Here is a 12,291-nt window from a genome sequence, read left to right on the forward strand (position 1 = left end):
TATAATTTTATTTTATTATTATTACAATTATTATATTATTGTTGCTTTTGTTAAAATAGTCACAAGATGGTCACAAGATAACCAGTCTTGTCTGATTTATTCAAACAATTATGAACATTTTTGCATTTAGATACAGAAGAAATTTGCCTGTTTAATATTTAAAAACTAATGAACAAACAAAAAATCTGCCATGCAAATCAACTGTTCCTGCTCGTCCCCGGACTGGATCGCTTTTCTCCAATTTCCCTCTGTGGGAGGTGGGGGGGTCAAACTGTGTAACACCGTGTGTCCCAACCAGGCGCGACGCGATAAAAAGTATCTTTTCCATGTAGTTTTTGTCCTAACCACCCGCGACACGTGACCATAAGGTCATGAAACGTTTTTTATTTTCTGCGACGTCGCAGCAGGAATAACATACAAAATATGACAGTGATAATCTCAGGTAATAATTAGGTGCTTTATTCAAAGTTAAAAGTGTCTAATGGGAGTTTGAATATTATTTTGCGTGATCTTTATAGCCATAGTGAAAGCATCAATAGATATTTACCTCAGATCTTGAAAATAAATTAAAGCAAACTTGTGGTAGGCTATGTTAAAACTGTGAACTCACTGCGAACCAACATGTGTATTCCATAACAGAGATGGTATCAGTCAATCACTCACTCAAAACTGCTCAGTCCGTTCACATTGTCATCTATTTTCCGTGTCCACTTTTCTTTTCTTCTCACTCTCCATGTTTTTGCTGTCACATCGTATCTACATTGGACGCGACAAAGCATTGCAGATCATTTGAACTTTCTTTCAGTACGTCATAAATAGAACGAGTCAGCAGTTTACTGTCGGGGATTTGTCGTGCAGCACCGCACACAGTGTTGACAGCATCACTGATTATCACGCTGATTCTGTTGTATTTTTTTGCGCTGCATTGCGTCACGCTGCATTGTGCAGCTCGCGTCCCGTGTAGACACGATGTAAGTTAATGTCACTTTCTGATGCTGCGTTTGAATTTTCATGCCACATTATTTGACGTTAGCGCAGGCCAAACATTTTTCTCTCACGGGCCGGATGTGGCCCACGGGCCGCCTATTGAGGAACCATGCTATACAGACTGTGTAATAACTAGCAAATACAAAAAAACGCCCAAAACAATCTAAGTGTAACAATTTACTTGATGTTCAACAAATAAAAAACAGATATAATACAGATAAACAAAGGATAAATCTTGGCTTAATGAATATTAGAACCCTTTCTACAAAAGCGCTTTTTGTAAATGATATGATCACAGATCATAACTTAGATGTGCTTTGTTTGACAGAAACCTGGCTAAAACTAGATGATTACATTATTTTAAATGAGTCTACCCCCAAGATTACTGTTATAAACATGAGCCGCATCCAAAAGGCAAAGGGGGAGGTGTTGCAACAATTTATAGTAAAATTTTCAGTATTTCTCAGAGCTCTGGTTTCAAGTATAATTCGTTTGAAGTAATGGTGATTCAAATAACATTACGCATAAAAACAAGTGTTAATGATAAATCCCCTGTGACGTTTGTACTGGCTACTGTATACAGGCCACCAGTGCACCATATAGACTTTATCAAAGAATTAGCTTTACCCATAAAAACAAGTGTTAATGATAAATCCCCTGTGACGTTTGTACTGGCTACTGTATACAGGCCACCAGTGCACCATATAGACTTTATCAAAGAATTAGCTGATTTTCTATCTTGAGTTGGTGCTGGCTGCAGATAAAGTCTTAATTGTTGGCGATTTTAATATCCATGTTGATAATAAAAAAGATGCATTGGGATCAGCATTTATAGACATTCTGAATTCTTTTGGGGTTAGACAACACGTGTCAGGGCCTACTCATTGTCGTAATCATACTTTAGATTTAATACTGTCACATGGAATTGATGTTAATGGCGATGCAATTCTGCAGCAGTGATGATGTCTCGGATCATTATCTAGTCTCGTGTATACTCCATATAGCTAAAGCTGCAAATTCAACTCCTTGTTACAAATATGGTAGAACCATCACTTCTACCACAAGACTGCTTTGTAAATAATAAACAGTTCGACACCGTGGTATAACGAGCACACTCGCGCCTTAAATAGAGCAGCCCGGAAAATGGAGCGCTGCTGTAAGAAAACAAAACTAGAGGTATTTCGTATTGCATGGCGGGAAAGTTCTTCTATTTATAGAAAAGCCCTAAAAACTGCTAGATCTGCTTACTTTTCGTCTCTCTTAGAAGATAACTAACACAACCCCAGGCATTTATTCAATACAGTGGCTAAATTAATGAAAAATAAAGCATCAACAGACAGACCTCTCCCAACAGCATAGCAGTAATGACTTTATGAACTTCTTTACTTCCAAGATCGATACTATTAAAGATAAAATTATAACCATGCAGTCGTCAACCACATTATCGCATCACATAGTGCACTATAGATCCCCTGAGGAACAATTCCACTCGTTCTCTGCTATAGGACAGGAAGAATTGTATAAACTTTTCAAATCATCAAAACCTACAACATGTATGTTAGACCCTATTACATCTAAGCTGATCCTAGAGAATTAGTTAATTACAGACCGATCTCAAATCTCCCTTTTCTGTCAAAAATACTAGAAAAGGCAGTATCCTCTCAGCTATGTTTCAAATTTGATTAATTACATTTTTTTTAATTTAAGGGCTACGTAGCAAAGAGGTAGTAGGATGCTATTTGTGACCCGCGCTTTCAGTCGGCCCCTCTAGGTAGTAGCTAGGCATGAAAACATTCAGCTCACTTCTCTGCTTAAACGGGTAGCGCAATCCCTTGGTGGATCGGCGATAAAAGATTTCAGTTCCTTGTGTTAATGTGATGCCTGTATAAGGGCAGTGGACAAAGAAGAAAGTGGCCTTGATCGCCATTAGTGTCCCGCATTCTCTGTTGCCCCCTTCAGCTTCTTTAGCTTGGAGGTGATGGTGTAGATGAGGTACGTTGGCACACTTCCCTGGTGCTTTGGTATGCTTTGCAGAGCATGAGATAGTTTGAGTTACCACAGGTGCTCCACTCTCTTCTCTGCCGCTGTACTTTTGCTGTTCTGCCCTGAGAAGGGAATTCTTTGCTCTCTCCTGTTGCCTCCTCAAGTTCTTTGAGACTGGATGTTTAAGTATATGCTCCCCTAAGTTGGGTTGTTTTTAAAGAGCTTTACAATTGGCAGAGGCTTGGGGATGGCTAAAGCAGCAGTGCAGTAGTCTTCTTTCAGACTGGAAGCTGCCAAACCGAAGCTGTGGCCTCCCTAGTTAGATCTGCTCTTAGGGGCTCCAGCCTGCAGATTTGGTCTTGGGAGCAGTCTGGTTGTGGGAGCGTCCCTACCAGGTAAGCTCAACAGGCTTTAAGCTGCAGAATTTTCTCTATAATGGCTCTAGGCACTAAAGCTCTTGGTCTCTTGGTTTGTGTCGATATAGCAACCCCTTCTTAGGAAACCGTGTTACATTTACATGTCTTGCTATTCTACCAAAATGCAGTGATTAGGAAGAAGCAACTCTCTGCCCGATAATATCCACATCTCATGCTGGTTAGCCATTAATTAACATGTATCAAGTCAATTTAGCAAATGTACAAATCAGCAGGAAATCAACTTAACAGTCAGTAGAAAAAAGACATGCTAGATATTGAAGTCTCCTACTTTTAGTTTTGTTTTTATTGTATTATGGACGTTGCTGTCTTCTGTGTCTTGTCTTTGGCTTATGTGGGGAGAAAAAAATACTGCATTATCTGGTACGAAGTTAAATTATTCTGTATTCTTTATATTCCTAGTGCTCCGCCAGCTCAATATGTCTATTGCTATCTCCACACTGACGTCAGGCCAGTGTAAACTAGCACCACTCATCCAGGTCATCCAGGACTGCAGTCACCTCTACCACTACACCGTCAAACTGCTCTTCAAACTGCACGCCTGTAAGAGTTCTAGCTCAGTCATGCGTCTAAGATTAATTCCAGACATAACATTAAAAACTGATTGATGTTGAAGTTGTAAATGCCTTAATTATAATCAAGTTTTGTAGACACTTTCTGGACCTAGTTGTTGATACTTGGGGGAAATTAAAGTTTTTTTTTTTTTTTTTGGACAGGTTTACCTGCAGACACACTTCAGGGACACCGTGAACGCTTTCATGAGCAGTTCCACAGGTACATTCAATAATTTTTATTTTGTCTGTAGCTATTCTAGATGTTACCATACAGAAATGCTGGCAGGAAATATAAATGCAGGAAACAGATAAGAAAACATTACATGTGGACAAAGAAATTCCCATAATTCATGTTTGATTTAACTTTCACTTCAAGTTCACCCCAAAATGCTAATTTTTTGAACATTTTTTCACCCTCATGTTGTTTTGAACCTGTGGGATTTTCTTTATTATGTGGAACACCTAAGGAGAAATTCTCAAAAGACTGTTCTTCAATTCTGTGCCATTCACTTCTGTGCCATTACAATAAATGAGGACTAAAGCTTTTCAAACTTCAAAAGGATGCATAAAGTGTCATAAAGTGTCAAAAAAGGGTCCCTATAAAATGTTATATTTCAAGAGAGAAACAGACAGGAATTTAAATTATTATTCACAGAAAATGATGACTTCTGCCTTTGCTCTCCTTTTCATGCTCTTAAGGAAAGTATCAATGTCTGATATGTGAACAAATCATTCTGGCTTGTCTTTTTGAACAGAAGATTTCAAGAAGAAAAACAATTTATTTATTTAATGCAAAGAATGGTTTCAGAATAGTAATATAGTGCCCTGAGCACCCAAACACACTTGTTGCCAATCACCAATCAGCATGATGGGGGAGCAGAGAGACAGCGCAAGTGGAAGATTTGTAGAAAGAGAGATAGGACATTACCATATATATATATACTTTTTTTTTTTTCAGCCTCAAAACATTCCTCAATAAAGCTCGAGACATGCTATATTTCAAGAGGCTGATCCAAATACCTGGACTGCCTGATGTAAGGAAATCTTTGTTAATATCTTATTAACAGATACTGTATATGGATTACACTTCATATCCATACATCCAAGCATTTTTTTTTTTCTATTTAAGTCTCCACCCAACTTCCTTCGGGCCTCTGCCCTAGCGGAGCATGTTAAACCCATGGTTGTCATCCCAGATGAAGAAGAACTTGAGGAGCAGGAAGAGGATGAACCTGAGCCTCTGATAGATGTTAGCGAGGCGCAGCCTAGCATGGCCTCTCAGCCACAGGTACTTGCAAGTGGTAACCAGTAAGTGTTATGATATAGATTTTGAGTAAAAAAACAGTTGAAAGAGCTCTAATATGTCTTCATTGTGTTGGCACATAGACATTTTTGGAGGTTGGCGCTTTATGTAATATTTAGCCTAAACCGTTCTTGAATTTCTTGGCTCCTATTTACGGAACTTCTTAAATATGTCCTGTTTTCTTTTTTAAGGGTGACATATTTGATCAAGCATTTGGACCACCCAGTGATGGATTTGATGATAGGTAGGTCATACTTGATAATCGTACCATACATCATTTGTTTAATTTGTTTAATTATGAAGGTGATATGTATGGAAAGTTTATACTTTGAAGACATTCTGTCTACAAGTATGTACCTGAAATGTACTCTGTACTTCCTCCGTAATACAGAGACCTCCAAATTGAACATCTGAAACGAGAAATTGAACTTCTGAAAGCTGAGCTTGAAAAGATAAAAGGAGAGGTAAGACATTGGCCCTAATATTTTCAGGTACAATATTTAAATCTTGGAAATTGGAATGCAGTCTTTGATATGAAACAGAAATCCAGACTAACATCAGTAGCACCTAGACTACCACAGTGTCTATGTTCAAACTGGTAATACTACTATTAGTGCTAGTTGGATGCTGGGTTGTGTTGTGGGGTAAGTTTAATTTGCTACATGATAGCGCAAGGCAGTTTGCACTTTTTTTTCTTACAGTTATACTTAGAACTACAATTACAATTATACTTATAACTATAATTGCTATAAATAACTATAATTACAATTATACTTATAACTATAATTATAACCCAAAAAAATTAGTATGAAATGAAAAAGGAAATGAAATTGTTTATACTCTTAAAGAATTAGTTTTTAACTTAAAACTTGTTATCTTTTAACTTTTTAGCTTTTTCATGGCACAATGTTGTTGTTTTTTGTTTTTTTTCTTGTCTTTTCTGTTTCCTTTCTTAGTGTTGTTGAGAATGTCAGTGCTAATTAATGTAGTTTTAAACTAGTTTAAATCACAGAGACATTTTTGGTTTGTGACAGAAAATTCTGCACGAAATTCAAGGCTTATCACTTGAGATCAATCTCGTAGTACATGCACCTGCTCTAAACTCACCCTGTGCTGTCTATAAATGGCCCCTGTGGTACGGTTCAAATGAGTAGTGCTGTTTTGTTCTGCTTTTGGAGTGTTTGCAATTTGATATTCCTCATACGCAACAGAAAGTGAGCCACTGTGTACTGCCATTGTGCTGGAAAAGTAACCAGAACATTCATCAAAATTTCTTTTTCAAAATTCCTTTTATGCACTGGACTACGTACTATGATCTCACCATTGTGGTTTCACCATGTGTTCAGGCTCAACGTTATATCACACAGCTCAAGTCGCAGATCAACAGTCTTGAGACAGAACTGGAGGAGCAGCGTGCGCAGAAGCAGCGCACCTTGGTGGAGAATGAGCAGCTACGCATGGAGTTAGAGGCCATCCGTCGCCGCAACACTGAACATGAGAGCATGCAGACTAGCTTTGTTGAGGCAGAAAGTAAGTCTTTGCATGCATGCACATATACATTTTAAACAAAAATGTGGCAACTGATTCTAATGACTTTCTCATATATAGAAAGATCCCAAGCGACCGAGTTGCGTTATAATAAACTGAAGGAAAAGCATGCTGAACTGGTTGCCAACCATGCTGAACTCCTCCGAAAGGTATGACAAAGAATACATTGCACCTATGTGTGTGTATATGTGATCACAGAGATTTTACCTTGGTTTGCATTTGTTTCAAATAAACAGTATGCCTCTATATATAAAAAATATGTGTTAAAATGATATACAGTTGTGAATGTGTCCTTTATCTTCTATAGAGTGCAGACACAGTAAAGATGCTATCAGCCACACAACAGACTCAAGAGGAAATTGAACAAACTAAGCAACAGTTAGCCTTTCAGGTAGAAAGAGTCAGACAAGAATCAGACATGAAGGTAAGTATGCACACACATCTTCCTTAATTTGAACTGAAACCCGAAGACTGATGGTAACATGTCATCCTGTTGCTTTAGTTTGAAGAGCAGAGGTTTGATATGGATAAACTGAGGAGGGAGCTTGAAGAGAAGAATGCAGAGATCCATAAAGTCAAGAGTTTATTACAGACCTCTGAGAAGGTATAGTATCTCTTCTAGGGCTGCACGATTATCACAAGAATCAAAATAGTCGATTATTCCCTTGAAATTGTAATTGCGATTATTAATTACGATTATCGCAATTTACATTGAATGATGTTTTGAATAGTTTATACCATTGTTTGAAGGAACTGCATGCCATATTTTTTATAAGAAAATAAACAAGTCGACAAAACTCTTCCTGAACAACTTTTATTGCTTTTCTATAGCATTAAGCCTCAAATGTCAACTATATATTGTTTTGGTTTCTCCTTTAAATTTAAAAAAAGTTAATAATATAAAAAGTAAAAATATGCCAGGTATTATAATGTTATACTAAAACTAAAATTAAAACAATGGAAAAAACTCTTAAGATAACATGTAGGAAGAAGAAAATCACACACATCTCAAGCACACAGAATAATTTAAGTAGACTTCCGTAATTGTAATCACCATTAGAAATTTGATTAATTGTGCAGCCCTAATCTCTTCCATGTTAATTTACCTTTCAAGATGCATTAGCTCTGTTCTAAAACCTACTAAACTGCTACATAAACAGGGTTTTAAGACATCAAAGATGTAATCCCATCATGAAGGCTGTTTAAAAAAGACTGGCAAAAAAATCACTTGATTTTGCACAAAGCCACATACAGTGCTGTACAGTTATGATGGCTTCTAAAAATACATACCTTCTTGTGGCCAAAATAATAAGGCAGGCTTACACGTATTCTTCGTGGAGAAGGAAATCCCAGAATGCTTTGCGGTAAAAATGAATGAAGAACAATTTAAGACAATTATTGAATATAAATATATTTAATTCAATGCCAAATAGTATCACTAAAAAGGTTCAGTCCAAAGTAAAATTGACTGTTGTAGCCAATGATGTCAGGAGAGTTAAATGTCTCTGACATTTTTGTTTATTTATTTATTTATTTAGTCATTTAGCAGATGCTTTTATCCAACACGACTTACAAATCGTTTCCTAGCAACGACAACTGCACTAAACACTAATGAGACAAGTAAATACACTTACTTATTTATTAAAATAAATTTCTTTATATTGTACTATATACATTTCTATATTTTATATTCTTTAATTCTATAATTTCTATATTTTTCTGTATATAAAGATGGCTTTTTCAGCTCATTTGGCAGCATTGTCACTTCTGCCGAATGTATCTTGTTGGGTTCTTCAAATCATAGAAAAAAGGTGTACTGTCCAGTTCACTCTCAGGGAGTGCAGTTTCATAATGTCCAATTCTACCAGGGGATAGGTTTGTTGATGGATGTGAAAGATTAATTGTGACGAGTGGGGTGGGGCCGAGAGCCATGGGAATGGAGCGAGGCTGGTGACGCATGCCACACCGGTCTCGAGTCCCACGGAGGAGCTCCAGAAGGATAAAAGGAGGAGTGACTACAGGGAAGGACGAGAGAGGACCAGGCCTGGACTTTACTTTGTGTTGTTTATGTTTGTGCGCGGCAGTCATCCATGAGGGGCTGCCTTGTTACTTTTGTTTGGTTGTTTATTTTATAATTAATGTGTTTGAATGTTCGCCGGTTCCCACCTCTTTCTTCCCTTGACATTGAACTTTGTTACATCAATATTTTCAAATTCTGAACCATACAGAAACACAGATCATTTCTCAGGTTAGCTTTTTGGGAGCTGAATCAATTCAGTGCATGGTGGGAAAATCCCGTAAGTCCATTTCAAAGCTTTTGTGTCTCATGACAGTAGCTTTACCGGTGGTACCATTAGGCCTACTTCATATGAGACTGATCTAGTGGTGAGCCAACAGTTGAGGAGTTTGACAGATGCCTCATCAGTAGATTGAGGTGCAGTTTACGAAGGTTGTCCAGCCTACAAAGTCTGGAAGGGCGATCATCTCACATGACACATAAATTGCCTGGAGATGATGTCTGCCTTTCTAGCCTTAAGCTGTTTCTTTCCAGGCGTATGAGACTGTCATATGGTCATAAGGACAAACAACATGTCGGTAGTCTCTTATGGTGCTTTTCCACTGCATGGTACAGCACGGTACGGTTCACTTTTGGGGGGTTTTCCACTGGGTACAGTACCTGGTACCTGGTACTTTTTTCAGTACCACCTCGGTTGAGGTTCCAAGTGAACCGTACCGTTACCAAAACGTGACATGTAAACTGCTGATCACTGATTGGATCGTTTTGTTGTCTTTTGAGGAAGTACAGGCGTTCCATGGGGCGACGAGGAATGGAAAAAGTTTTTCAGGAGCTATTCAGGAGGCAGTAGAGGTGGCGCAACTATAACGACATGTGAATAATCCCGCCCATTCTAAAGCGGTACTAAACTGCAGTGGAAACGCACACCGAGCCGAGCCGTGCCGAGCAGAGTCGTACCACGCAGTGGAAAAGCGCCATTACATAAGCTGCCAGAGTGGAATGCATTTGTATCCCATGTGGAAGTTAGTACAATGTATTCTTCTTTGGGCTCAGAACAATCTTCTGTCTCTGAGAGACAGAACCAGATTAGTTGAATCTGGGAGAAAATCTTCTCTCGAGGTACAGGTTGAGGCTGGAGAATATAGGTTACTTCCTCAGACCATGTGGTAATGTTGCTGTGCATGAGGCAACTAACAGATACTAAGTGTTGGTTCTTTTGTTTGTTTTTTGTTTAAATGTGAGTTTTCAGTGAGTTTGTGGTGCAGAAATTTATGCCATATGATAATAGAGAAAAGAAAATAGAGGAAAATTTGTTATTTTGATTTTGTGCTTGCATGAATCACCTCAGGAACACTTGGCAAGGATGAAATATTCCCTGTAGTTTCTTCTGCAGTAGTTAAAAAGGGAAAGTGTGGTCTGAAGAGGCCACACTATGTCTCCAAGTATGTTTGGAAAGCACCGACTGGACTGTTTTTATGGACTCGGTTTCAGACATTGATAATGTAGCAAATGTTAATAAGCAGCTGTTACTTTTTGTGAGGAAATGATTATCACTGTAACTGTGGGTTACAAAATCACTCAGATAGGAGTGTGACAAGATCCTCCTATCATAGAGAAATAGATCCTTTGAAGAGGGCAATATAGTGACATATGGTAAGAGGGCCAAAGCAGTTATTTGATGTTGATCAAATTTTCTTAACAGTCTGTAGTATTCTGATTGATTGAATTTGTGAGTTAAATTTGACATACATTTAAAAAGCTAATTATACTGATACATTTAATAAGGTAATTATAATTTTTTTTTAAAAAGGTCAAATATGCCACTTTGAAATCAAATCCAGGGAGCAAATATAATAGAAAAGTTAATTTCTGACCCTGTTTTGATATTTATTATTTTAAAAAGAACATTGAGGTCTTGAAAAATGAGTGTAGGTCCAATTTAGATCATGCTTGTGTTTGTCTTTGATGTGGGGGACAGTTTTTAAACATAGTAAAAGCAGTAGGGCCTCTTTTGCTGATAACATAGATTTTTCCCCCATCGACAACAGAGAGTGCCTGCACTGTTAAAGCAATCCACCGTGATCCTGGTGCATAAGAAATATTATGTATAGCTTAGTTATGAAGTGCTTTGAGAAGCTGGTTAAGGCAGATATTATGAAAAAGACCGAGACAGACTTATAATTGTTACTTCACTGAGTGAGGAGGACACACTTCATGGCCCTGTTTGAAGAAATCTATGTAATTTATTTAGAATCAGAATTTTAATCAGATTTATTAAGTATGTTTACACACACAAGGAATTTGTCTTTGTGAAAAGTCCAGTGGTCAGAGGCAACAACAGTGCACAAATAGTATAAAATAAAAAATAAAGACAAGTCAATTAAATACATATAAACAAAACGGACAAATTTGTATGTACAAATGTGCTATATACAAATAGATGTGAGGTAAATTACCTTTCTTGTGCCTGGCTGTTCTGGTGCTCAGTGCACTGTAGCACTTACCAGATGGCAAAAGTAAAAAGAAAATGTCACCCAAAGATGAAACGTAGACTGTGTTTTACTTACACTCGAAGCGTCCTAGGTGTATATGACTTTCTTCTTTCAGACGAATCCAGTCGGAGTTATATTAAAAATTGTCCTGGCTATTCCAAGCTCTATCATTGCAGTCTCGTGCAAACGTAATAAACACTTTTCTCTCACTTTCGGTATCTGTCATACATGGAAGCCGTTCCGGCGGATGCCGCAGCACGTATGCGGAGCGCGCGCCTCTGAGATATGCTAGTCTCACGAGTTTGTTTATAGGCGCAAAGGAAGCAAAGTTTCCTAACTTTAGCAAAGGAAACCAGTCTCCTCTTGGTTTATATCGAAATCCTCCGTCATTTTTCTTTGCAAATCGTCGGTTTGTACTTCTAATTCGTGACCGGTGTTTTGTTTTGTTCTCTCTCCGCATTCGTCACTAATCTCACAACGCCGACGTCTTACGTCATCCACCGGAACGGCTTCCTCGTACGACAGATGGCGGAAGTGATAGAAAAGTGTTTATTACATTTTAAATATGGATATTTTTCAAACAAAAACACATGGATTCGCTACAGGAGGCCTTTATTCATCCCCTGGATCCGTCTGCGGCACGTTTTATTATGGATGCACGTGCTTTATTTGACGAATTGTGGACTGTTCAACTGCAACACCCACTGACTGCAATGATAGAGCTTGGAATAGCCAGGACAATTTTTTATATAACTCCGACTGGATTCGTCTGAAATAAGAAAGTCATATATACCTAGGATGCCTTGAGGGTGAGTAAAACACAAGCTAATTTTCTTTTTTGGGTGAACTAACCCTTTAAGTATATTTTTCAAGTATCTGTACTTAACTGGAGTCGTTTTATTTTGAGTAACTTTTACTTTTACTTCACTACATTCCAAAGCATAAGATCGTACTTTTTACTTCACTACATTTC

The 12,291-nt window shown here is 37.9% G+C and overlaps 1 protein-coding gene across 1 annotated transcript in view; it reads left to right on the forward strand.

Annotated features, from left to right (window-relative positions):
* Nucleotides 1–12,291, forward strand: part of hip1rb (huntingtin interacting protein 1 related b) — a 67,442-nt gene that overhangs the window by 36,641 nt on the left and 18,510 nt on the right. The window contains exons 8-17 of the mRNA XM_016452528.1: nucleotides 3,807–3,947; nucleotides 4,121–4,178; nucleotides 4,917–4,992; nucleotides 5,088–5,246; nucleotides 5,453–5,505; nucleotides 5,653–5,725; nucleotides 6,608–6,791; nucleotides 6,870–6,958; nucleotides 7,117–7,233; nucleotides 7,312–7,413. Coding sequence (XP_016308014.1) covers nucleotides 3,807–3,947; nucleotides 4,121–4,178; nucleotides 4,917–4,992; nucleotides 5,088–5,246; nucleotides 5,453–5,505; nucleotides 5,653–5,725; nucleotides 6,608–6,791; nucleotides 6,870–6,958; nucleotides 7,117–7,233; nucleotides 7,312–7,413 — 1,052 coding nt within the window. The remainder of the gene's footprint in view (nucleotides 1–3,806; nucleotides 3,948–4,120; nucleotides 4,179–4,916; nucleotides 4,993–5,087; nucleotides 5,247–5,452; nucleotides 5,506–5,652; nucleotides 5,726–6,607; nucleotides 6,792–6,869; nucleotides 6,959–7,116; nucleotides 7,234–7,311; nucleotides 7,414–12,291) is intronic.

Source organism: Sinocyclocheilus anshuiensis, unplaced genomic scaffold (assembly GCF_001515605.1).
Source record: "Sinocyclocheilus anshuiensis isolate Anshui unplaced genomic scaffold, SAMN03320099.WGS_v1.1 scaffold1229, whole genome shotgun sequence".
NCBI classification, from domain to species: Eukaryota; Metazoa; Chordata; class Actinopteri; order Cypriniformes; family Cyprinidae; genus Sinocyclocheilus; species Sinocyclocheilus anshuiensis.